At 40.0% G+C, this 26,855-nt stretch overlaps 1 protein-coding gene across 2 annotated transcripts in view; it reads right to left on the bottom strand.

Moving 5' to 3' along the window:
* Window positions 1–26,855, bottom strand: part of LEO1 (LEO1 homolog, Paf1/RNA polymerase II complex component) — a 65,383-nt gene that overhangs the window by 32,062 nt on the left and 6,466 nt on the right. Inside the window, exon 2 of one of the 2 annotated variants that reach the window (XM_047075102.1) lies at window positions 21,397–21,514. In XM_047075102.1, coding sequence (XP_046931058.1) covers window positions 21,397–21,466 — 70 coding nt within the window. In that variant the 5' untranslated portion in view covers window positions 21,467–21,514. Of the gene's footprint in view, window positions 1–5,855; window positions 5,976–21,396; window positions 21,515–26,855 lie in introns of those variants that run through there. The other variant, XM_047075103.1, reaches the window with a different exon arrangement.

Below are 26,855 nucleotides of genomic sequence, written 5' to 3'. Positions count from 1 at the left end.
TGAGCCCCACATCGAACTCTTTGGATCCTCTGTACCCCTCTGTCTCTCTGCCCCTCCCCCACCTGCACTCTCCCTCTGTCTCTCAAAATAAATAAACTTTAAAAAAAAATTTAAAAAATGGTTAATTTTACATGAATTTCACATCAATAAAAAACAAACTGGCAAAACTGAGACATTCCCAGACAAACAAAAACAGAGTTTATTGCTACTAGGCCTGCCTCCTAAACGAAGCCTGTCCAGCTTAAATGAAATGACAGCAGTTTGAATCCACGTGAGGAAATAAAGAATAAGGAAACTAAATAGGTAATTATAAAAGTTAACATCAATGTATTTCTAGGAACTCCTTTCTTGATTAGATTTCAAACACAGTAACATAAAACAGTAATTATAAAACCACATCACTGGGAAGTCAATGTATAAAGATGTAATTTGTGACAATAACAACAAAGGCAAGAGAGGATGAACTATGTAGAAAAAAATGTTCCCGTACTGCTAAAATTGATATTAATCCAAACTAGATTATTATAATTCAAGATGTTAACTGTAATCACCAGAATAACCGCTAAGAAAAAAACTAAAAACTATACAGAAAAATAAACAAGAAGAAAATCAATAGTACCCTAAAAGAAAATCAGTCTTAAAAAAAGAGACTGGGCGCCTGGGCGGCTCAGTCAGGTAAGCCTCCAATCTTGATTTTGGCTCAGGTCATGGTCTCACAGTTTCTGGGACTGAGCCCCACATCAGGCTCTACACTGATGGTGTGGAGCCTGCTTTGGATCCTCTGTCTCCCTCTCTCTGCCCCTCCCTCCCCTCTCAAAATAAATAAATAAAAACTTTTAAAAAGGGGGGGAGAGCAATATACGAATTGAGGAACAAAAAAGATATGACATATAGAAAACAAATAGCAAAATGGCAAAAGTGCTTCCTTATCAATAATTATTTTAAACAGAAATGATTAACTTCTCCAATGAAAAGGCAGGAATTGGCAAAATGAATTTCTATTTGTTTAATTTTTTACTTTTTTGCAAATTATTTGTAAGAGTCTCACTTTATTATTTTTTAATATGAAATTTATTATCAAATTGGTTTCTATACAACACCCAGTGCTCATCCCAACAGGTGCCCTCCTCAATGCCCATCACCCACTTTCCCCTCCCTCCCACCCCCCCATCAACCCTCAGTTTATTCTCAGTTTTTAAGAGTCTCTTATGGTTTGCCTCCTTCCCTCTCTGTAACTTTTTCCCCCTCCCCCTCCCCCATGGTCTTCTGTTAAGTTTCTCAGGATCCACATAAGAGTGAAAACATATGGTATCTGTCTTTCCCTGTATGACTTATTTCACTTAGCATAACACTCTCCAGTTCCATCCACGTTGCTACAAAAGGCCGTATTTCATTCTTTCTCATTGACAAGTAGTATTCCATTGTATAAACCACATCTTCTTTATCCATTCATCAGTTGATGGACATTTAGGCTCTTTCCATAATTCGGCTATTGTTGAAAGTGCCGCTATAAACATTGGGGTACAAGTGCCCCTATGCATCGGCAACTGCATACTCAAATAGGTTGAAAGTGAAAAGATGGAAAAAGACACTCCATGTAAATAGTAACGAAAAGAGAGCTATAGTGGTTATACTAATATTAAACAAAATAAATCTTACGACAAAATTGTTACAAGATAAAAAAGGACATTATGAAAAAGGGCCCATCTGACATGAAGATATAATAGTTGTAAACATATATGCACCTAAAAACAAAAACTGACAGAACTGAAGGGAGAAATAGTCCAAAAACAACAGTTGGAAACTTCAATAGTCCACTTACAATAACAGCCAGAACTAGGCAGAAGATCAATGAGGAAACAGAGAACTTAAATAATACTATAAACCAACCACACATATAGACATCAATAGAACACTCCACTACCATCATTCTTCCCAAGTGCACACTGAACACTCTCCAGGTTAGAGCATATGTTACGATCCAAAACAAATTTCAGTACATTTAAGAAGGTTGAAAACATGTGAAGTATCTTTACTGACAACAATGGAATGAAAATGAATTCAGTAACAGAGGCAAATCTCGAAAATTCACAAGTGGATATTAAACAATGCACTCAAACAATCACGGGCTCAAAGAAGAAATCACAAAGGAAATTACAAATATTTTCCGATGAATGAAAATGAAAATACAAGATGCCAAAAGATAAGGGATGTAGAGAAAGCAGTGCTGAAAGGGAAATCTGTAGCTGTAAACACCTACATTAAAAAAAGAGAAATCTTGGAGCATCTGGGTGGCTCAAACATCCAATTTGGGCTCAGGTCATGATCTCGCAGTTCATGAGTTTGAGCCCCACACTGGGTTCTGTGCTGACAGCTCAGAGCTTGGAGCCTGCTTCAGATTCTGTGTCTCCCTCTCTCTCTCTGTCCCTCCCCTGCTCATACTCTGTCTCTCTCTCTCAGAAATAAACATTTTTTAAAAAATTTAAAAAAAAAGAGAAATCTCAGGGGAGCCTGGCTGGCTCAGTAGTAGAGTGTCTGAATCTTGATCTCAAAGTCGTGAGTTCAAGCCCCATGATGGGCATAGAGCTTACTGGGGAAAAAATAAAAAATAAATCCAACAGGGGCGCCTGGGTGGCTCATTCAGTTGAGCGTCCGACTTTGGCTCAGGTCATGATCTCACAGTTTGTGAGTTTGAGCCCCACATTGGGCTCTGTGCTGACAGCTCAGAACCTGGAGCCTGCTGCGGATTCTGTGTCTCCCTCTCTCTCTACCCCTTCCCCACTCACACTCTATCTCTGTCTCAAAAATAAATAAATATTAGAAAAATTAAAACAAAACAAAACAAAACCAACAAACACCCAGGACCAGAAGATGGCTTCACTCATGAATCCTATCAAATGTTTAAAGAATTAATGCTTATTCTTCTCAAACTCTTTGAAGCAAAGGGAACAGTTCCTAATCCATTCTATGAGGCCAGCATTATCCTGATACCAAAACCAAAGATGTCATGAATAAAGAAAACTACAGACCAATAAGCCTTATGAATACAAATGCAAAAATACTAAACAAAATACTAGCAAACTGAACCCAACAGCATATTAAAAGGATATGACAAAGTGGGAGCTATCCTAGGAATAAATGGTGGTTCAAGATTATTGTGACCATATTAACCAAATAAAGCAAGCATTTTTTTTTTTTTAATTTTAGAGAGAAAGAAGGAGCAAGCCCAAGCAGGGGAGACACCGGCAGAAGGAAAGAAGGGGAGAGAGCGGGGGAGAGAGAGAGAGAGAGAGAGAGAGAATATCTTAAGCAGGCTCAGCACAGAGCCCAACATGGGGCTTAATCCCACAACCCTGGGATCATGACCTGAGCAGAAATCAAGAGTCAGATGCTCAACCAACTAAGCCACCCAGGCACCCCAAGAAAAGTGAGCATTTTTAAAAAATGTTTGTTTATTTTTGAGAGAGAGCACAGGCGAGGGAGAGGCAGAGAGAGAGAGAGAAGGAGACGGAGAATCCAAAGCAGGCTCCAGGCCCTGAGCTATGAGCACAGAGCCCTATGTGGGGCTAGAACCAACACACCATGAGATCATGACCTAAGCCAAAGTCAGATGCTTAGCCAACTGAGCCACCCAGGTGCCCCCAAAAGTGAGCATTTTAATTGATGGAGAAAAGACATTTGACAAAATCCAACACCCTTACATGATAAAACTACTCAACAAACTAGGGATAAAAGGGAATTTTCTCAACCTGAAAAAGGGCATCTACAAAAACCCACAGCTAATATATGTAATTGTGATGGCACGGATGCTTTCTCCCGACTAGCATATCCATTCTTACCACTTGGATACAACATTGTACAGAAAGTTGTAGCTGTGGCAATTAGGCAAGAAAAAGAAATAAAAACATCCAAATTGCAAAAGAGGTGAAACTATATTTGCACATGACAAGATCTCTTATGTAGAAAATCCTAAAGAATGCACACACAAAAAACTAATTACAGCTAGTAGAGTCAGCAAGGTTGCAAGATAGAAGATACACATACAAAAATCAGTTATATTTCTATACACTAGCAATGAACAATTCAAAAATGAAATTAAGATAACAACTTCACCTGAGATAGTATTCAAAAGACTAAAATACTTAGGAGTAAATTGAACTCAGGAGGTGCAAGATTTTTACAATTAAAGCTACAAAACACTGTTGAAATAAGACACCTGACACAATTATACATAAAAGAAATGTTGAGCCTAGGTAGAGATTTTACCCATTGTTACGGCAAGGTATTTGTCAGGTGTAGTTATTTTCCACAACTGTCTTACTAATGAAATATGCTAGGCTTAACAGGAATTGCCCTGTCACATCCATACTACCTTCAAGACCAAAGCAATCTTCAAGGACAGATTTGTAAGTCAATCCTACAGCGTCCTATTATCTAACCGTAACATGGAAGAAAACAGCAACAGACTCACACAAAAGTAAAACATGAAGCCCAGAAAAGCAACCATCTCCACACATCACTTCTCCATACACTGGGTTAGCAACAGGAAAGCAATGCAGGGTACATCTTACTAAACTATTGTTTCTTTCTATCCAACTACTTACAAATATGTATTAAGCATCCACATAAGCCTCTGGGGCGGGGAGACAACCTTTTCATCATTCTGTCCCTGACACCCACCAAAGTAGCTAGAACATAATAGGGGATCAATTAATACTTATTGAATGAATGAACAACTTCATGACAGTGAGTCATGGAAAGTTCACATAGAACTGTGCCTTGAAAGGTAAATGGGATACAGACAAATAAAAATAAGGGGGAAAAGAAAACACAAGCAAAGGTAATGGAACAAGAGTTAGTATACAGGACTCTATATTTCCAGACTCATCCCAACTGGAACCTCCTGAATACCCATCTCAGTGGAGCCCTCACACTAGATTTCCACCTGGTGCTCACTTCACTACACTCAAAAATATAAATAAACTGGAATTAGAGAAAAAAAGAACCACAACAATAATGCATTTTGCTAAGGAAAAAAAGTAGATAACGTTACTTTGAGCCTGGGGGCTTTCAAGAATTCTGAACTTGGTCTTGGGGCCCTTGTCACTTCAAATAACTCTTATTCATATTTCAAACTCAAACATCCACAGTCCTTGTGCCAGAAGTACTTCCATGCACCACTAATCGTTCATTTAATCAACAAGTCCTTTCTTCTCTCCAAACACAGATCCCATATGCTCTCCATCTAATACCATAGACTCAAGAAATTGCAGTTTCTGCACAGGTTCTCACAAGACACATCGTCTCCGGTGCATAACGCCTATGTAAAGCCCTACCCCTGTATCCTGCCAGTCCTCCTCACCCAGACATCTCAAACTCCGCATCACGCCACTCTGATTTCAATCAAGAGGGCTTTCTGAGCCCCTCTGCAAATTCGTCCATCTCATACCCATATTCCCGAGCACCTACTCTCCATTCATTCACAAACAGATCTTACTCTGCGCTCACTTGTGCAAAACAGGACAGAGCAGGACCCCCAGGTCCTTACCCGGGCCGCGCAGGCTCTCCTGCGCCGACACCTCTGCCCCGCGCCTTCACCCCACCGGCTCCCAAGCACCGCATGCTCCACGGACACCAAGAACCCCGAGCCTCACACTCCGTGTTCGTTTCTCCGATTCCCGCCCAGGGAGGCTGGTACCGCCAGGAGTGCAGGGGGCGCTGAGGCAGGCGTGGAGGAAGCGCCACCACTGGTCCGTAGCACCTCAGGGTTCGCAGACCCGGAACCGTACCGCCTTCGGGCTCCTGCAGCAGAAGCCCCTACACGCACCGCTCCCCTGAAGCCCAACCGATCCCACCTTTACGCTCAGCATCGCTATCAGCGTCGCTCCCGAAGAGATCCTCCATATCCGCCATCGACCCGCACGTCCGCCACTGCCTCGGCTGGGGGCGCCTCCGCGGCTGTCTTTACGGCAAGGAACCAACGAAACGCGACAGTGTCGCAAAGATTCGCTGAAAGCCTCCTTTCCTTCTGTGACCTGGTATTTGCCTGCTCATTGACTCTCCCCTGTCCACTGTGAGCATAAGCCCCGCCCTTTAGTCGATATCCGTTCCTATTTGCGAGCACTCTCACCGAGGGTGGGGCGTCTCCCGTCTGGGTGTCCGCGGCGTGGGCGGTTCTTGAGTCGCTGGGCGGAAGGGCCTAGACCGAGTTAAACCTGCCACGAATCAGGCCTGAAGTCCTTTGTTTCAGATTGACGAGCGGTTCCCAAATTGTTGAAAACTCCACAGAGCATTTCGTGTAGGTTATATCTGTTGCTATTTAACGTATTAGCAATTAAAGCAATTCAAATATTAAATTTAAATTCAAAATGTGTAAATAACAAACAGGCTAACATAAATAGTATTTTAAAATTTTAAATGACTGTAATCTTTTCAAAACCAAAAAATTGGAAGAGTGGAATTGTTTTACAGCTTTGAAAAGATCTTTAATGTCTGGCTTAGAAGACAGCTTAATTCTCATACCTGCTTCTACATTCAGTCTACTGAGAAATGTTTTGGTTGAAGGCATGTGAAGAAAATCTAGCCTCGTACAGACAGGACCTCTCAGACCCCTTGAAAGGGTCTTCTTCAGACCGCTTTTTGACAACTACAGTTTCAGAGCAGTGTATCTCAAACAAATTTTACATCCTAACCCACTATACACTTACTGTATAAAATGAAATATTTCACAAAACAATACTTCTTTACCACTAAGATGCTGCCTGAGATTTCCTACTCTCCTTTATTCTATTTCAGCTTTTGTTTTGTTTTGGTTTTAATGCCAGCAAGCAGTGAACCCACTAAATTGCTTTCATGATTTACTAGTGGATTACAGCATGCAACTGGAAAAACACTATTCAGAGGGTTCCACTGTGTTCATTTTGCTGACAAAAAGTTTTATTTTGGTAGGAAATGTGGCTATAATTGTACATTATAAAATCAGACAGTAAGAATTTTCATAATAGGTTACTGCTAGGTAAACCCTCTTGCTTCACTGAAGCTTAAAGAAAGAATGACTTGAATATGTTACAGATTAGGTCTTTTTTTAGAAAGCTTATATTTTGGTTTTTTAAAAAAATGTACATCTTGTGCTAAATTATTACCTGATTTAGTTCAGATAAGGGTTTTGTCTCATAAGGGTTTTGATCTTGGACAAGCAATATGGATTTTTAATTTGGAGATTATGAGATATGTTTTTGTTGCAGATAAGAGTGCCTGACAGGGTTCAAGTGGATATGGTATCAATTCTAGAGCTGTTGTGTTTAAAATGGAAAGTGTAAGACTAGGTAGACGGAATCACTTTAAAACTTTTGGGTATACTGGAAAAATAAGTATTCGATTTGTGATTCATTTTCATTCAGAGTACTATCTTTGAAAAGTGCACTTACTCAGTCTTGAATTACAGTGCCTATATTCGTGACTAATAAATAGACTTTGTGTTGATTTCATTTGAATAAAAATGCAAAACAAATAACTTCTGGCTTTTTACTTTTTTTGTTTTTGTTCTACTTTATACTGATCATTGTTCTATTCATTGCCTTTCCTCATACAAAATATAATACATTCAACTAGATTTCAGCCAAATCAATCACAATCATTGATGTACTGCTTGCCTAAGGTTACACCCAGGTCACTTTCATTGATGTTTAGAGTATTTAAGATGATCTTTTCACTTCAGAGAAGTTCATCCTATTGGGTTTGTGTTTTCAAAACATTTTTTTTTTTACTTTAGTTATTTTGAGAGAGAGAGCATGCTCACATGTGTGGGGGAGGGGCAGAGAGAGGGAGAGAGAGAATCCTAAGCAGGCTCTGCAGTGTCAGTGTGAGCCTGACATGGGGCTCAAACCCATGAACCATGAGATCATTACCTGAGCCGAAATCAAGAGTCAGATGCTTAACCAACTGAACCACCCAGGTGTCCCTGTGTTTGATTCATTTAATTTTGGGTGTTAAGATTATCTCTTGATTTGCTCACAGGGATGGGGAATTTTATCTATCAAATGTGTGATTAAATAAAACAACTACAGAGCAGCTTTACCTTGTTACCAAATTTTTGAGAGGTTGTCTCTTTTTCCCCATTTTCTGCCTTCATAAGGTGAAGATAGATCCTCAGAATTGTGACCTTTGATACACCGGCAACATCTCCAGAGAGGTTCAACTAGACTGATTATATAACACAGCACAATTACTGTATTATTACAAGTATTTTTACAAAATAACAAGAATACCTTTAAGATTTATAAACTCTATGTTCACATCAAGTTGAAACAGTATAAGAGAAAGAGGGGGAGAGAAGCCCAGGAGCACAAGCAGCAGTGAGGGAGGGGCAGAGGGAGAGGAAGAAAGAATCTTTTTTTTTTTTTTTTAATGTTTTATTATTTTTGAGAGAGCAAGAGCTAGAGGCAGAGAGAGAGGGAGACAGAGGATCCCAAGTCGGCTTTGCACCGACAGCCGAGAGCCCAATGTGGGGCTCAAACTCACGAACCTGAGTCGAAGTCAGTTAACCAACAGCCACCCAGGTGCCCCCTCTTTTTGTAATGTTCATTTAGTTAGTTAGAGAGAGAGAGAGAGAGAGCAAGCAGGGGAGAGGCAGAGAGAGGGAAACAGAAAATCCCATCATGGGCTCAATCCCATGAACTATGAAATCATGACCTGAGCCACCCAGACGCGTTATGGGGAGAGAGAATCTTAAGCAGTCTTCATGCCCAGCACGCAGCCAGAGAGGGGCTTGATCTTAGAGTCTGGAAGCTTAACCAACTGAGCCACCCAGGTGCCCCGGAGCTAACCTTTAAAAGGAACAGGCTGATGGGGCACCTGAGTGGCTCAGTCCATTAAGCGTCCGACTTGGGCTCAGACCATGATCTCATGGTTTGTGAGTTCAAGCCCGGTGTCAGGCTCTGTGCTGAGCGCTCAGAGCCTGGAGCCTGCTTCAGATTCTGTGTCTCCCTTTCTCTCTCTGCCCCTCTCTCACTCATGCTCTGTCTCTCTCTGAAGAATAAATAAACATTAGAAATAAATAAATAAAATAAAAAGAACCGTTTGGTCTGAACTAGAGAAGAAGAGAGAAGTCCTGCAGTTTCGGTCCCTAGCCATGAGTCAACAGTGGGGCAGCTCATTTCTTGGAAGCTATGGAGCACTCACTCATAGTCTGCCTTTATTAGATTCTTTGCTGAATTGGATCTCTGCAACGGGTGGTATAGGGATATAAAAATAATAGCAAACATGGTATATGCAACATGTGTGTGTGTGTGTGTATACACAAGTTTGAGGGAAAATAGTGTAAAACATCTGAAGAATTTAAGTTTCAGAAGTAAATTATAAACTATATACAGGTCCTGAAGAATGGAAAGCCAGAAAATGACCAACATGAATGGCAGTCTGTCAGGAAAGGTTTCTTAGTACTATGTTCTAAATGTCTGTGTCCCCTCAAAATTCATACTGAAATCCCAATGCCAAAGTAATGATACTAGAAGGCGGGAAGTTTGGGAAGTGATTAGGTCATGAGGGTGGAGCCCACACGAATAGAATTCAAATTCTTATAAAAGAGACATTACAGAACTCCCTAGCCCTTTCCAACATGGGAGGACACAGCAAGAAAGTCCTGGCTGTGAACCAGGAGGAAGGAAGAGGACCCTTACCAGAATGCTGTCATCCTGGCACTTTGATCTTAGGCCCCCCAACCTCCAGAACAGTAAGAAACAAATTATGTATATATAGTTATATATGTGTATATAGTTATGTATGAGCTGCCTAGTCTATGGTATTTTATCAAAGCTGTCCAAGTAGACTAAGACAGGTTGATTCAAGCTAGACTATTGAAGTAATGGGAAGGAACCCATTTTTCGAAACATAAAATTGAGCAGAACGTAAAATTCAACCAAGCAAAACTTATGTTATTTTACTTAAATCTATTCCCTGATTCACACGAAGTTTCAGAACACTATGGATAAAGAGAACATTTTAAAAGCTTCTAGAGAGGGAAAAATCAGCTGACATAGAAAGGATCTGGAATTGGGGCACCTAAGTGGCTCAGTCATTTGAGAGTCTGACTCTTGATTTTGGCTCAGTCCTGATCCCAGGGTTGTGGTATTGAGCCATTCATTGGGCTCTGAAGTGAACGCAGAGCCTGCTTAAGATTCTCTCTCTCCCCCCTCAGTCCGCCTCCTCTCCCCCACTCACATTCTCTCCCTCTCTCTCTCAAATTAAAAAAAAAAATTAAATTAAATAAAAACTTTAAAAGATCTGGAATTAACAATGGATTTATCAACAACAATTCTGAAAGTTAGAAAACAAAATCCTTAAGGAAAATGGTTCATTCTAGAATTCTGTATCTAACCAACCTATCATTAAGTACAAGGAAAGAATAATAATATTCTGTGTAAGCCAGCATCTATATAAGGAGACCTAAGGCTGCCATACCATGAAGATGCCCAAACTAGACACACAGACCAAATGGAGAGGTCCTCAACTACATAAAAAGAGATATCTGAAAAGAGAGAGAAATATCTAACCAGCCTTCAGCTGCTGTAAACCTCCTGTGGTTCCAGCTCCATCTGAAGACAAGCTCAGTCAGAGACCCCAGGTCACAAATGCCCAGCTGAGACTTTCTGAAATTCTTATCTCACAGAATCCAGAAAACAATGAGTGGGTGTTGTGGCAGAATGCCACAAGTTTTGAGGTAGTTTGTTATATAGCAATAGCAATTGGAAGAGTTACTAAAGTACTTGACAGTCTATGAAATGTGACCCACCAAAATGAAGAACTAAATCAAGGAAGAGAAAAGCTTTAGAGGAAAAGGAACCCCAAGATTGGAAAGACGCAAAAGGAATCCCTATGATCCTAGAAGGCTGCTGGTCCAGAATGCTCCCAGAGAGAGCAGTCTGAGAAGGACGCACAGCTAATGGAATACCTGCTGCAGTCACTCATCCAATAGGGATTTAAGTGCCTTCTCCAAGCCAGAAACTATTGTGGGCACGGGAGATACAACAGAACACAAAATAGACCAAGCATCTGTTCTCAGAAACTTGCATTTTGGTGGAAGATGAGACACAATAAAAGAATATACTAATAAATTCGTAAATATATACACTTAGTTTTGTATATTCATATCTGATGTGTTTGAATATTTTGAATGGGTATTTTCCTGTAATTAGAGTATTAAAAAATTTGTACCTGACACATTAAAACTAAGCAAACAGAGGAGAGCCAGGGTGTCTCAGTCAGTTAAGCGTCTGACTTCAGCTCAGGTCGTGATCTCACAGTTCGTGGGTTTGAGCCCTGTGTCGGGCTCTGTGCTGACGGCTCAGAGCCTGGAGCCTGCTTCAGATTCTGTGTCTCCTTCTCTCTCTGGCCCTCCCCTTCTTGCACTCTGTCTCTCTCTCTCTCTCAAAAATAAATAAACACTTAAATTAAAAAAAAAAAAAACAACTAAGCAAACAGAAAACCAAGGAAATTATTACCTCCAAGGAAATAGGAAATGTAGCCCTCCAAAGGCTACAGAATGCTATGTGGCTCAGCTGGTAATAATAAGAGATAACACATAATACCTACACCTGCTAGGAGCTGTTGTGAGTGCTTTTTATATGGATCCATTGTCCTTTATCCAAAACTCTTGGAGCCACATATGTTTCAAGATTCGGATATTTTCCCAGATTTTAGAAAGGGAATACAGCACATATATATTTATTCCTCAACACATCTAATTAGGTCTGAAGACGATATATCCCAAATCAAAATTAAATTTCTATGGCAAAATGTACAAAAATCCAAACTAAGAGTGATAAAACTTTAAATAGCTTTAGGTCATTTCCCAGCAGCATTTGCTACCAAATGTTATGTACTTTTTATTTTAGAGCTTTTGGATTTCAGAATTGTGGCTAAGGGCTTCTGGGCCAGAACTAACTTATTCTTTCCTAATATATTCCTATATTATACATAAGGAACCTGAAGGAAACACAGAGAACCTAAGTGGTTTTTCACTAGGTTACACAGCTAATAAGACTTGCTTGGTCATAATTATGTAAACACTGAGTATTTTAAGTGTAGTAGTACTATTTGACTTTTAAAATGTCACACACAGTCATAATTTTAGGAATAGTTTACCATTTGATATGGAAAGATCCAAGACACATGAGTTCCGGGGGAAAAACATTCTGAATATGGTGTATATAAAGCTACCATCACATTTGAAATGTGTGTGTGTACCAATATAAATGGATACACTGTCTCTGTAAGACTGCAACAAAAGCTGGAAACCAAGGAAAGGAGCTAGGGGACTGGAGGAGGGAAGAGAAGAAAAACCTCACTCACTGTGTACTTCCTGACACATTTGAGTTTTATACCCAGTGACTGTGTTCAAAATTCAATTAAATTTAATAGTAAGAAGATAGATACCAAAACGTCAATACTGCTTCGTTAACTCAGGATGCTCAGGTTTTTATTTTACAGCAGTCCCCTCCTCTCCTTGGTTTCACTTCCCAAGGTTTCAGGTACCCACAGTCAAGTCACCGCATCCAAAAGTAAATGATCTCCCTCCTAACGCGTCCTCCAAAGGTAACGAGTAGCCCAATACTAAGTCACAGTGCCTACATCCTTTACCTCACTTCATCTCACCATGAAGGCATTTTATCATCTCACAGCATTGCAACAGGAAGAATGAGTACAGCACAGTAAGATACTCGAGAGAGAGGCCATACGCACATAACTTTTATTACACTACATTGCTATAATGGTTCTATTAGTTATTTCTTTTGTATTAACATTTTTTATTGTTGTCAGAAGAGTGAGACTTGTTTTAGAATCTATACCCACACACAAAATTCTATATTAATTAACATGACAGATCAGAAACCAAAACAGCAAAACGAGTAAACAAGCTAAAGGTTACAAATAGTCATCCTGCAGGAAAAACCTGTCATAAATAATAAAAAAGCACGAAACAAAACTTCATATTTGAATTCTACAGTTACTAATAATGCTAGCTATTAGTTATTTTGTTCATCTCTTACTGTGGCTAATTTCTATGTTAAACTTTATCATAGATATATGTACAGGAAAAAAACATAGTGTATATATATATTTATATATAGCATATTTATATATATATATAGCATATATATATATAAATATATATATATATATAGCATTCACTGGGAGGCAGATAAGGGGACTAGTGTATTTTATTCTTTTCTATGTTTTCCAAGTGTCCTACAATAAACATGCATTAGTTTTAGAATAATTGGGGAAAATTTTTCTTTAGGGAGTACATTCTTTATTCAACTATGTTTTTTTTACTACGTTGGCATCCAGAATCCTATGACTATAGAAGTCTTCAGATTCTGAAGAATAAGTAAATCTTGGGTTCTTAGACTAATAAATTTTTTTATGCTTATTTATTTTTGAGAGAGAGAGAGAGAGACAGAGTGTGAGCAGGGGAGGGGAAGAGAGAGAGGGAGACACAGATTCCGAAGCAGGCTCCAGGCTCCAAGCCGTCAGCACAGAGCTGACCCAGGGCTCAATTGGGTCCTTAGACTAATAAATGACAGTTGTTATTGTCATAATCCACGGTGGGCCTGAAGTAATTTTTTTTAAATGTTTATTTTTGAGACATAGAGTAGGTGCATGCACGAGCAGGGGAGGGGCAGAGAGAAAGTGAGGCAGAAGATCCCAAGGGGCTCTGCGCTGACAGAAGAGAGTTGGAAAGGGACTAGAACCCACGAACCCCAAGATCATGACCTGGGCTGAAGCCAGATGCTTAAACGACTGAGCCACCCAGGTGCCCCTCAAGTAACTTTTTAATAGAAGCTCTGTTTACTCAGTTGGAGTGATAGAAGTTATTTGAGGAGCAACTTTGGTTCACATCATGATCTCACAGTTTACTGCATCAAGCCCTAGATGCCCTACCACAATTAGTGAGATAGAGCCCCAAATCCGGTTCAGTGCTGACAGTGTGAAGCTTGTTTGGGATTCTCTCTCCCTCTGTCTCTGCCCTCCCCCACTCACATGTTTTCTCTCTCTCTCTCTCTCTCTCTCTCTGTCTCTCAAAATAAAATAAATAAATAAATTTATTTATAAAAGTTTTTTTTCTTTTTTTTAATTTTTTAACGTTTATTTATTTTTGAGACAGAGAGAGACAGAGCATGAACAGGGGAGGGGCAGAGAGAGAGGGAGACACAGAATCCAAAACAGGCTGCAGGCTCTGAGCGGTCAGCACAGAGCCCGACGCGGGGCTCGAACTCACGGGCCGCGAGATCATGACCTGAGCCGAAGTCGGACGCTTAACCGACCAAGCCACCCAGGCGCCCCTAAAAGTTTTTTAATGTAAACCTAATTACCTCATGGGAGAGTTTTCAGGCTGTCAAGAAAAAGACAGAAATCTACATCTCATAATAAAATTTAAGCTGCTTTCCAAAATGATAGGAAACCCTTTTCTCAAATCTCTTTCCTTTCACCATCTTTATTGTTTTTCCTCTCACTGTCTTTAAACGAACTTACTTTAGATCCAAGTGTCAACTGCAAAACACTAGTTGATAATTGTTCCCTATGCAAATGAGAGTTTGGACAGCAAACGTGGGCTTGGAAAATGTCTCAGCACACTTCCTATGAAAAGTTGCACTTGAGGAAAAAAAAATAAAAGAAGTAATGAGTCAGGTGAAGAACCATTTCTTAGCACTGAAGCAAAGGTTGTCCTTTTGAAACTTATCCTCTTGAATCTAGGGTTAGGTTTAGAGAGTGGCTTCCTTGAATAGGTAGGATTTAGGTTTCCCTCTGAAGCCTGAGGGTTACCAGGGAGCTATGTCCTTAAAAGACCTACCCAGCCAGCACAGGACGTCGGTGTAGTAGACACTAAAAGAGCCGGAACATCAACCACCCAGGGAAGGAATTAGAAGGAACAAAGAAAGGGGAGGCCGCAGAAAGGGGAGGCGGGGCGCTGTGCTTGTGGGTGTTAATGGAGGAAGCTAAGTAAAGTGATACGTAGCAAGGATACCAAAGGAACAAAATGGGAAGTATGAGGCAGGAGAAAAAAGAAGGAAAAACAGATGAAAGAGACAAAGGGAAAGGAGAAAAAAACAACAACACATTTTTATAAAAGAACATAATAAAATAGTACTAAGGTGGGGGAATATTGAGACAAAAGTGGGAACGCCCTCCCAACGTTAGAACCAAAGAGACAGACAAAAAAGTTAGATTTACAAACTGCCCTGCCAACCGATATTTTTACAAATATTTTTACAAAGGAAGCAGTAAAACAAATTCGGCTCAAACCCAAAGCAAAACTGAAAAATGTCACTTTACAGTAAAGCTACTCTAATAAAATCTCTTCACTAGATTTCCTTATTCAGTTGGTTTTTTTAGAATCATCAGCCTAAGTGCAGCGATATCATCTCCCTGTAAGGGTGGCAACTCCTCGCTCTGGCGCTCAACGTATTTTATCTTATCCACAGAGGGATTGCTACAAAGAGATTGCTACACTGTGTTTCACGCTTGCAATTGCAAAAAAAAAAAAAAAGCATTCCCGTATTAAAACCCTTAGTGGTAATGTGGCAGAAGGCCACAAGATGGTGATGGTATACCCTGGAGAGATCTCATTCATCAGCAAAACCAGCAGCACGCGCGCACACCCCCACCCCCAACAGTTTTTCCTTAGCAAAAAAATTGACTTGGGGAGTGAGGGTGGTGTGAAGGAGAGAAGAGATTTGAAAAACACTAACTTTAGATAATAATAAAAACACTTCCTTTAACAAAACTTAGAAGAAACCATTTGGTTTCTCTTGTTTTCTCTTAAGACTGACTGGTAAACACCAAGAAAATGTTTTTTTTTTGTACCTGATTATTATGTATCTATTGTTAAAGTCATACATTTGAATTAAGTAGCAAATTTTAATTTTTTTCTTAGGCTCCATAAGATGAAATTTTCTTAGAGTCCAGGAAAGATTTTATCTCCTTGACTGAAGTTTATTTCCTTACTCATTGAGGAAATGACAGGCAGGGTTAATCCTATAAATGGGTGTGACATTTTAGGTTAATAGTGACTCATACTGATATATGGATACCTTTCATTTCCAGTACATAAACACACATGTATATACTTTCTATCTGACATTTTACACAGAAACAAAATTTGGAAGGAGAAATAGGATAGAATCCTGGGTCTAAAATACCAAAGAAGAAACTAAAGGGAAAATAATGTAAAGGTTATTCAAGAGCCATGAGATATTGTTTCCAAAAACAATAGTAGTCATTAGAAGTATTCTTTTCTAGATGCTCAAGTCGCTCCTCATCAGGGAAATACAAATCAAAACCACACTCAGATATCACCTCACGCCAGTCAGAGTGGCCAAAATGAACAAATCAGGAGACTATAGATGCTGGAGAGGATGTGGAGAAATGGGAACCCTCTTGCACTGTTGGTGGGAATGCAAATTGGTGCAGCCACTCTGGAAAACAATGTGGAGGTTCCTCAAAAAATTAAAAATAGACCTACCCTATGACCCAGCAATAGCACTGCTAGGAATTTACCCAAGGGATACAAGAGTACTGATGCATAGGAGCACTTGTACCCCAATGTTTATAGCAGCACTCTCAACAATAGCCAAATTATGGAAGGAGCCTAAATGTCCATCAACTGATGAATGGATAAAGAAATTGTGGTTTATATACACAATGGAGTACTACGTGGCAATGAGAAAAAATGAAATATGGCCCTTTGTAGCAACATGGATGGAACTGGAGAGTGTGATGCTAAGTGAAATAAGCCATACAGAGAAAGACAGATACCATATGGTTTCACTCTTATGTGGATCCTGAGAAACTTAACAGAAACCCATGGGGGAGGGGAAGGAAAAAAAAAAAGAGGTTAGAGTGGGAGAGAGCCAAAGCATAAGAGACTCTTAAAAACCGAGAACAAACTGAGGGTTGATGGGGGGTGGGAGGGTGGGGAGGGTGGGTGATGGGTATTGAGGAGAGCACCTTTTGGGATGAGCACTGGGTGTTGTATGGAAACCAATTTGACAATAAACTTCATATATTGAAAAAAAAAAAAGAAGAAGTATTCTTTTCTGGGGCACCTGGGTGGCTCAGTCAGTTAAGTGGCAGACTTCGGCTCAAGTCCTGATCTCATGGTTCATATGGGCCCGAGCCCTGTGTCAGGCTCTCTGCTGTACACACAGAGCCTGCTTTGGATCGTCTGTCCCCCTTTCTTTCTGCCCCTCCCCTGCTTGTTCTCTCTCTATCTCAAAATAATTAAATAAACTTAAAAAAAATATTCATTTCTATTTAGCATCAAGTAAATTCTTAAACACCACTTTAAATTCCAAATACTGACCTGAATCTGATAATGTCAAAATGACAAAATGACAAAATGTCATAAAAATTTCTTACCTTTGACTCTGTAATTCCGTATCAAAGACTTTATCTTGAGAAAATAAGAGATTCACATGAAGATGTACAAGGGTATTTATTATAGCATTGTTCATAGAAATAAGAAATATTGGGAACATCATAGTAGGGAATGGATCACACAAGTTATGAGACATCCATACACTGAAATCCTATGCAATCACTTAAATTATATGTATCAGTGCATTGTTATATACTGGTGAAGGTAGTAGAAAAATAAGACAGCCTCTTGAAAGGGCAATTTGGTATCGTTTATTTAAATTGTAAATGGGTATACTCTTTGATTCAACATTTCCATGTCTAGGTATTTATCGTGGGAAAATAATTTGACAGATATGCAAATATATAAGGACAAAATGTTCACTGAAAGTTTGTTTATAATAGTCAGAAATTGTAACCACTCAAAACACCCATCAGTGGAGGATTGTTCAAATAAATTATAATGCAGTCATACAGTGAAATACTAAGTAGCACGGATTAGGTAGATGAATATGTATTGAAGAGAGGAACATTATATATTATTAGATTGCCAAAGCTGGTTAGAAAATGGGATGTTGTGGGGCGCCTGGGTGGCTCAGTCAGTTGGGTGAACGACTTTGGCTCAGGTCATGATCTCGCAGTCTGTGAGTTCGAGCCCCGCATCGGGCTCTGTGCTGACAGCTCAGAGCCTGGAGTCTGTTTCAGATTCTGTGTCTCCGTCTCTCTCTGACCCTCCCCCCTTCATGCTCTCTCTCTGTCTCAAAAATAAATAAACATTAAAAAAAAATTAAAAAAAAATGGGATGTTTTTTACAGTGTGAGGGTTCCCCCCAAATTAAAAATAGAACTAGTATAGGATCCAGCATTTCCATTTGTGGGTATATATCCAAAGGAAATGAAATCACTATCTCAAAGGGATATTTGTCCCCCCCCCCATATACACTGCAGCAGCATTTATAATAGCCAAGACATGGAAAAAACCCTGTGTCCCTCAGCAGGTGAATGGATATAGAAAGTGTGGTAAATACACAGTGGAATATTATTCAGCCATAAAAAGAAGGGAATTTTGCCATGCCCAACATGGATGAAACTTAAGAATATTATACAAAGTTGAAATAAGTCAGACAAAGACAAATACTGTATGATCTTCCTTATATATGGAATCTTAAAAAAAAAACAAAAAAACGAGCTCATAGAAAAAAAAAAAAAACGAGCTTATGGCTGCCAGGGTCTGGGGGCGGGGTTAGTAAAAGAGACAGAATGGGTGAAGGGGGTCAAAAGGTACAAACTTCCAGTTATAAGATGAGTAAGTCCTAGGGATGTAATGTACAGCACGGTAACTATAGTTAAAAATATTGAATTGTAGGGGCATCTGACTGGTTCAGTTGGTAGAGCATGCGACTCTTAATCTTGGGATTGTGAGTTCAATCCTCAAGTTGGGTGCAGAGATTACTTAAAATAAAATCTTTGAAAAATATATTGAATTGTATATTTAAAAGTTGCTAAGAGAATAAATGTTAAGTATTCTCACCACACACACACACACACACACACACACACACACACAAATTGTAACTATTTGAGATGATGTATGAGTTAACTAACCTTATTATGGTAATCATCTATGTTTATGCAAACAAATATTTAAATATACACTAAATGTCTAGGAAGATACACACAATGATGTAATGGTAAAAGTTTAACATCCAGCACTCCAGGACAAAAAGCCTTGATAACTGATGTTTGCCAACTTCCATGGCATAAATATTCCTGCCATGACTGACTTCAAGCTATAGTTATGGAACATGGATTTGGGAAAGAAGCACACAATTAGCTCAATGAGCCAGCATGAGTATGTTCCACCAGATCTCTATACTTCTGGGACGTGACATTATGAGAAGGTGTTCATATTCCACCTCACATATGGCTGTGTTTGTTTCCAGTTTTCATAATGAAATTGTATCACTGTTGCAACCACCACCACCACCACCAAAATGCCAATTTGGGAAACAAAGGTTTTTAAAAGAATATTGAAATACATGGGAAAATGCTTATGACACATTGTCAGGTACAAACTGCATGTCACAAAGCAGTATCTAGTATTATCTCAATTTCATATATATGTGTGTGTGTGTATATGTGTATATATTTATATACATATTCATATATATTCATATGTATATATATACATACACATACACACATATATTCCTTTACACAGGAAAATGTCTGAAAGGAAATAAGCCAAAAACCACACAGTGGTTATAATGGAATGATGGAATTCTGGGTAATTTTATTTTTTGTTTTACTTTTCAATTTTTTCCATGTTGTCATAATTATGTAATGCTTTCATAATCAGAAAAGACATCAATGTATATAAAATACTTAGCCCTGCCATCACTGCTTAGAAAGCAATTTCTTCCCTTTAGGATTGCTATTACTACAATCAGAGAGCATGGCTATCTTCAAATGTGGATAAGTAGAATCTTTTATTTTTTTCCCTCTCTCAAAGGTAAAAAGGAGAAATTAGTTTTTATTTATGTGGCCCAAGATCTTGAAATACATACATATATTTCCTGACCCTTACTAGAAAAATTTCCAATCCCTTACTTTATCAGTTATTGCCAAAGACCCTACCCTGATTTACCCGGATTATTTTAACAACCTTTAGCTACTCTTTCTTTGTTTCCATTTCTCCCCTCAGTACAGTACATACTGTAATTAGGACAGATTAGGGAGATCTACATGAGTGTTGCCAAAAGGTTAATCATCTTAAAATATGATTTTCCTTTTTATTTTGTTCAAAAAAAATTTTTTTTTTTAATTTTTTTTTCAACGTTTATTTATTTTTGGGACAGAGAGAGACAGAGCATGAATGGGGGAGGGGCAGAGAGAGAGGGAGACACAGAATCGGAAACAGGCTCCAGGCTCTGAGCCATCAGCCCAGAGCCTGACGCGGGGCTCGAACTCACAGACCGCGAGATCGTGACCTGGCTGAAGTCGGACGCTTAACCGGCTGCGCCACCCAGGTGCCCCTGTTCAAAAATTTTTAATGGCTGGTTGCAAAAGAATATTTACAGCATGATCCCATTTTGGCAATAATTATATAAACCTATTACTATATGTGCAGAAAAAAATCTGGGAGAATATATACCAACTTGTTAGCAAAGCTTTTCTCTGGGAGTACTGGAATTACAAGGGAATCTTATATTCAAATTTTTATGTCTATGAAATGTTTTAAGAGAAGCCTAGATTACTTTCCTAATGCAAAAAGAAAGAAAATGAGGAGAGAATTTGTTACTGAATTCCCAGTGTCCAGGGGATTAAATCTAAAGTCTTCTCCTGTTGTACAAGGGCCTACTTTCACCATCTACCTATGCAGTAAAACCCACCTAATCTACTCCAGCTCCTCACTGAAGATTACTCACTTTTCTGAATTTCTCCAGTACTTCCTGACTTTGGCATTTATCTTTGCATTTTACCACACATTGGGTCATAATATTTTACAAACTGCTCCTATTTAATTCATAGATACTTAAGGATGGAGTTTGTGTTTATTCTTTATGCTCCCCACCCTCCAAGTCTTTAAGTATTAGTTTCTGGTGGGCACAAACTTGGTGTCTTAAAACAACAGAAATTTATTCTTTCCTATTTCTGGAGGCCAGAGGTTCGTCAATTTCACTGGGTTAAATAAAGGTGACAGCAGGACTGTGCTCCCTCTGGAGACTATAAAGACAATGGGTTTCTTTTTTTAAAAAAAATTTTTTTTAACGTTTATTTATTTTTGAGACAGAGAGAGACAGAGCATGAACGGGGGAGGGGCAGAGAGAGAGGAAGACACAGAATCTCCAGGCTCCGAGCCATCAGCCCAGAGCCCGACGCGGGGCTTGAACTCACGGACCGCGAGATCGTGACCTGAGCCGAAGTCGGACGCTTAACCGACTGCGCCACCCAGGCGCCCCAAAGACAATGGGTTTCTTACCTCTTTGAGTTTCCAGTGGCTGGCAACACTCCTTGGCTTGTGATCCCATCACTCCAATCTCTGCCTCCATGGTCACATTACCTTCTCTTTTCTGTATGTCAAATCTCCCTCTGTCTTCCTATTCAAAGGATACATGAAATTGTATGTAGGGTCCACCCTGATTATCTAGAATAATCTCTTCATCTCACAATCTTTAATCACACCTACAAAGTCCTTGTTTGCCATATAAGGTAACATTCACACAATCTAGGGATTAGGGCATAGATGTCTTTCTGGGGCACCATGATTCAGCCTACCACAGGTATCTGTCAGCAAGAGTTCTATTAGTATACAGGAGATCTCCTCATGGACCTCAACCCTTCTTTCTTCACCAAGTTTTTGCCATTTCGTGGCATGATGTAGAAAGAGGAGCTTAAAATTTTTCAAGCTGCCAACTCTAAAATCTTGGTGCCATATCTATCAGACCAGTAGGGATGAACACGAGATCTAAAACCAGGAGGATCAAGCATGAGGAGAAAAACACCGAAAGTTCATATTTTGACTATTTAACATAGTGAGATCTGTAGTGATAGCCTAGGGAAGAAAGCACCCTAAGAGTAATTCGGTGAAATGATTCATTGCAGATATATAGTGTGCCATTAACACACACACAAGAATGCAAAAGAGTTAGAAGACACCTCTGAGTCAAAGTGTTTACAATCTAAGGATTGCCCTTGCAATAAACAGTTAAATGGAGAAAAAAATGGGACAAAGTAGATTTTTGATAATGCCCTACTTTGGAACAGATTATGAGAATCCAGGCTAAGACCAACACAAAAGAAGCAGGTCGGTCTTCTACTGTAGTTACATAATTCCTATGGGGAGTGAGGAATTGGGGCCATCTCTCTGCAGGTGAAAATATAATTTTATTCACTATGCAAAGTAAATGCATATGTTCTAGAGACAATGTCAGTATTTAATAACTTCAAAACTTAAGAGTGCTATTTGGGTAGGATAAAAATACAGGTGTCCGTAGGCAAATATGAATTTGCTTTGAGAGTAGATTTTATCTCTTGATATATTAATGCAACCTTGCATCATGTTGGAAAAAAAGATGAACAGCTTCATTTTCTTGTCCTTTGGATGATAAAAGTAAACATCTTTCTCTTCTGTAAGGTGGAAAATTTAGGTCTCATGCCAGAAAGGGCTACTAGGAAGTTTAATTGTTTTGAAGACTGCACTATGCAAAGAAAAAATAATATAAAATATACAAACCCTTATTAGGTTTCAATTAAACATATGTAGAACTTCTACTGCATGCAAGGCCTCCATGGGGTAAAGATACGAAAAATTAATGGTACCTGTATCTAAGGAGCTAGCTTCTGGTCTCCTAAGAATGATAATTAGAATATGTCAGAAAAGGGGAGCCTGGGTGGCTCAGTTGGTTAAGTGTCCAACTTAAACTCGGGTCATGATCTCACAGTTCGTGAGCTCGAGCCCTGCATCAGGATCACTGCTGTCAGCCTGTCAGCACAGAGCCGGCTTCGGATCCTCTGTCCCTCTCTCTGTGCCCTTCCCCCAGCTTGCTTTCTTCCCAAAAATAAATAAATATTTTTCAAAAAAGAACATGTCAGAAAAGGATACACATCACAGATGCATACAGAGCTCTGTGGAGGTCCCGGACTGAGGATAGTGCCAAAGGCTTTGGTGGGAGGTAGTGTGTGAAGTGTACCTTGCAGGATGTACGGTTTTGACTTTGGAGAAGCAGTGAGACGATGGACCAGGTGGGAGCCCCAGCATGAATAAAAACACAGGTAGGACAGCTTGGAACACATTTGAAGAGAGGTAAATAATCCATTCTTACTGGGATCTAGGGTATATGTAGCTTTAGGACATTTGAAATGCCTTCCTATGAGAAAAAGTATAGCACAAAGTTAAAGCAACTGAGGTTCCATTTAAATCAACCTAGCAAGCTTAATGGAGTACTGCTAGGAAGAGGAAAAAAGGAAATCAGGGAAAAGTTGAAAGTATTGAAGCAAGATGCCCTTACCCCCAAATATAAATGCCCATAACCGTATATTATCCTGAAAACGCCACTGAAAAGAATGGTGAGAGAGGAGGACTTTCAGTTATGTATTGGCCTGTGTGAACCATAATATTTCTGGTAGATGGTAGGTATCATAGATAAGGAATGCACTGAGCAGGCAGCTTTGGCTTTCCTGACAAATATAAATTTAACAGACATGATGGCAGAAATAGATCTAGCCAAAAACTAAAATGGAAGTGAATCTCAGAAAAATTATTTTATTAAAAGTTAACCAAAAGATGACTGAGGGGCCCCGGAGTGGCTCAGTTGGTCAAGCCTCTGACTCTATTTCCCCTCAGGTCATGATCTCACGGTCCTGAGATGGAGCCCTGAGTCAGGCTCTGCTGAGCATGGAGCCTGCTTGGGATTCATTCTCTCTCTCTCTCTCAAAATAAATAAATTAACTTAAAAAAAAAAAAAGATGAACTAATGTTTTGTCGCTTCTTCCTCCATTTTCCCACTCTCTTTCTTCTTCTTCCTCCATAAAACAACTCAAAAGTCATTACATGGGCCAAGCAGGGTGGATGTCTTTGGTAGGGGTGTGGAGTCATGGTAGTCAAGAGGTGTAAGGAGGGCATCTGGGTAAGAGGGAAGCCTGGTACAAATGTCAGAACCCAGGAGGGGTGAGAAGGGCATCTGTGAAGGGAGTGACCTCGCTGGGATGAGGAGGGTGTTCCCATAAGGAGGGGGGACATCAGAGTATGTCATGAGCAGAGTAGGAATGGAGTCCCTGCAGAGGGGCAGCCTGGTGCCAGATGTTGGAATTCAATGGCAGTAAGATAGTACAAGGGAAGGGGAGTGGAAGAGAGGAGGCCTAGTGTGGGTGCAGAGATCCAGCTGGGTGAAAGGGCATTCATGAAGGAAGGCCACCTGGCACAGGTGTCAGAGTCAGATCAGGGTGAGGAAGACGACCTCATCCTGATGGTCGTCTTGGGGCATTGGAGCCCAAGCAAGATGTGGTGGGTATCTGGGTGGAGCAGTAGACCGGTGCAGGGTGAAGAGCATGTCCACACTAGGGAAAGGAGCAATCACAGGAGGTTGCTTATGTGCAGAGGGATTAATTAAATAAGTAATCATATTCAGGATAATGAGAGTCAGGTTTCTTACTGGTAGAGACAGTAGTTAAATATATGAAATGTGAAACACTAGAATGAATTAGTTGGTGTTAAATTGGAACTGGAGGTATCATTGTGAACTCATGATTTTGAATATGTATAGGTATATACATACAGATGCAAATGTGTTTATAGAAATGTGTATATGTTTATATACATGTGTATTTATGTACATCCATTCATGTATTTCAGATAGACCCTAGTTCTGTCCATTGAAAGGGCTTGAGAACAGTGATACCTCAATAGCAATGAGCACACCTAATGTTGAGATCTTAGTTTCTTTTTTTTTAAATTTTTTTTTCAACGTTTATTTATTTTTGGGACAGAGAGAGACAGAGCATGAACGGGGGAGGGGCAGAGAGAGAGGGAGACACAGAATCGGAAACAGGCTCCAGGCTCTGAGCCATCAGCCCAGAGCCCGACGCGGGGCTCGAACTCACGGACCGCGAGATCGTGACCTGGCTGAAGTCAGACGCTTAACCGACTGCGCCACCCAGGCGCCCCGAGATCTTAGTTTCTAAATGCCCTTAGTTTCACCAAAGGGAACCAGAGCTCCATGAAGAAATGGCTGATTCTAGGACTGGGGCAGAGAAAGTACAAAATAAGCTTGGACTATCTTGTGCAGCAAGCAAGGAAGTGCAAAAAGAATAATGGAGGTATGTCAAAAGGATAAAGAAGCAAACCAGAAAGGGCTCCCGCTGGCCAAATATGTAACAGTCTCAGTGTCAAAATAATAACCATAATGGATTATAAGTCATTGAATAAAATAAGGATTCCATAACCAATACGGATATATATAAAAGAATATATAGGAAATTTAATGAAGAATGGGATGTTTTTATAGCCTTAAAATACTTTCCCGCAAAATAGTAAATTATAATGCGGATAAGGGTGGCTTTGCAGTGGATAAGCCTGGCAGACATCACCTTAATCAAGTCCACATCATCAGTGATGGGACAAATTAGAGTCATGTGCCAACCTACAGGATGCAATGACGAGAACATGGCATCACTCCTCTACTAGTTCTGCCAATGATGCTTAACCTGAATGTAATCTTGAAAAACAGTTGACAAACCCAAATTGAGGGATATTCTTAAAAAAAAAAAAAAGGGCCTGTAATCTTACAGAGTGTCAAGGTCATGAAAGTAGAGACGAGGAAGCTATTCAAGATTGAAGAAGATTAAAGAGACAACTAAATACAATGCATAATTGCTGGACAAGATCCTTTTCCTCTAAGGACATTATTGGGACCACTGACGACATTTGAACGGATGTTCATACATCAATGTTAAATTCCTGACTTTGATAGTTCTACTGGGGCGATCTAGATGAAAGTTCTCATTAGTAAGAAACACATTTGAGATGACAAGGCATTTTCACAGTTTAGGTTTTGCAGGAAGAAGACTCTGAGTCAGACTTTAGTGTCCAGGATGTTTATTAGGGAGTGCCTTTGGTATTGATACCTGTGGAAGGGTGTCAGGCTTAGAAACAGGCTTAGACAGAAGGAAAAAGCAAGCTGCGTATAAGGAAGGCCCAGCAGCCTTAATTAACCCCATGAGGAGCTCTGGAGCTGAAATGGCCCTTCATTACTGTCCCAAACCAGGCTGAAAGGGCTGGGCTTTAAACCCAGACCTGGATCAAGAATTGGCTATGGCCTAGCCCCAAAGGGCCTGAGCTTTGATAAAGCAACTGTCTGCAGCAGCAGGAGCTGGGAACTGAAGGCTGCCTGCTGACAGTTCCCCAGGGAGCCGGGACAAGAAGTCTTGTAAAGAGAAATCTCAGGGGCTCATCTTCATGTTCATTCCCTGTGCTGCTCTTGGATCCACCTCATTTTTGTTGAAGAGTAGCTTCTCCAGGTTTCTGATGAGCCTCTCCTCCTGGGGAGACTTAGAAGAGGAAGGTTTGTAGGACAAGCTATAGCCCTGCTGTAGCTGGTCTCAGGGCTCTCATTGAAACTTACAGCCTCCCTCCTTGACCATCCTTTCTAAATCCCTCTCACTCTCAGCTAGCACTTCTCTTAGTCTTAGTGGCTTACCTGGGGGCATGATCTAGATTCTCATCCCAGAGAGGTCTGAGTTCCTAACTGCCATGTCCTTGCTGCATTATTACCATTGTAACTGTGCAAGGGACTAACAGGAAGCATTCAGATACATGGTCTCAATGCTAAAATAATTTTTCCTACCCTTACTGTATAACAGCAACCTTACCTAACTCCTTCTGATGGTCAGGGTTAATACCCCTGCCAAGATTGTTCCTCTACTTACAGCCCAATTATTCCT

Source organism: Lynx rufus, unplaced genomic scaffold (genome assembly GCF_022079265.1).
Source record: "Lynx rufus isolate CCGP_SWC_20201006 ecotype Redwood Valley unplaced genomic scaffold, mLynRuf1.p SCAF_13, whole genome shotgun sequence".
Lineage (NCBI taxonomy): Eukaryota > Metazoa > Chordata > Mammalia > Carnivora > Felidae > Lynx > Lynx rufus.
This window is presented reverse-complemented; position numbering and strand designations above follow the sequence as displayed.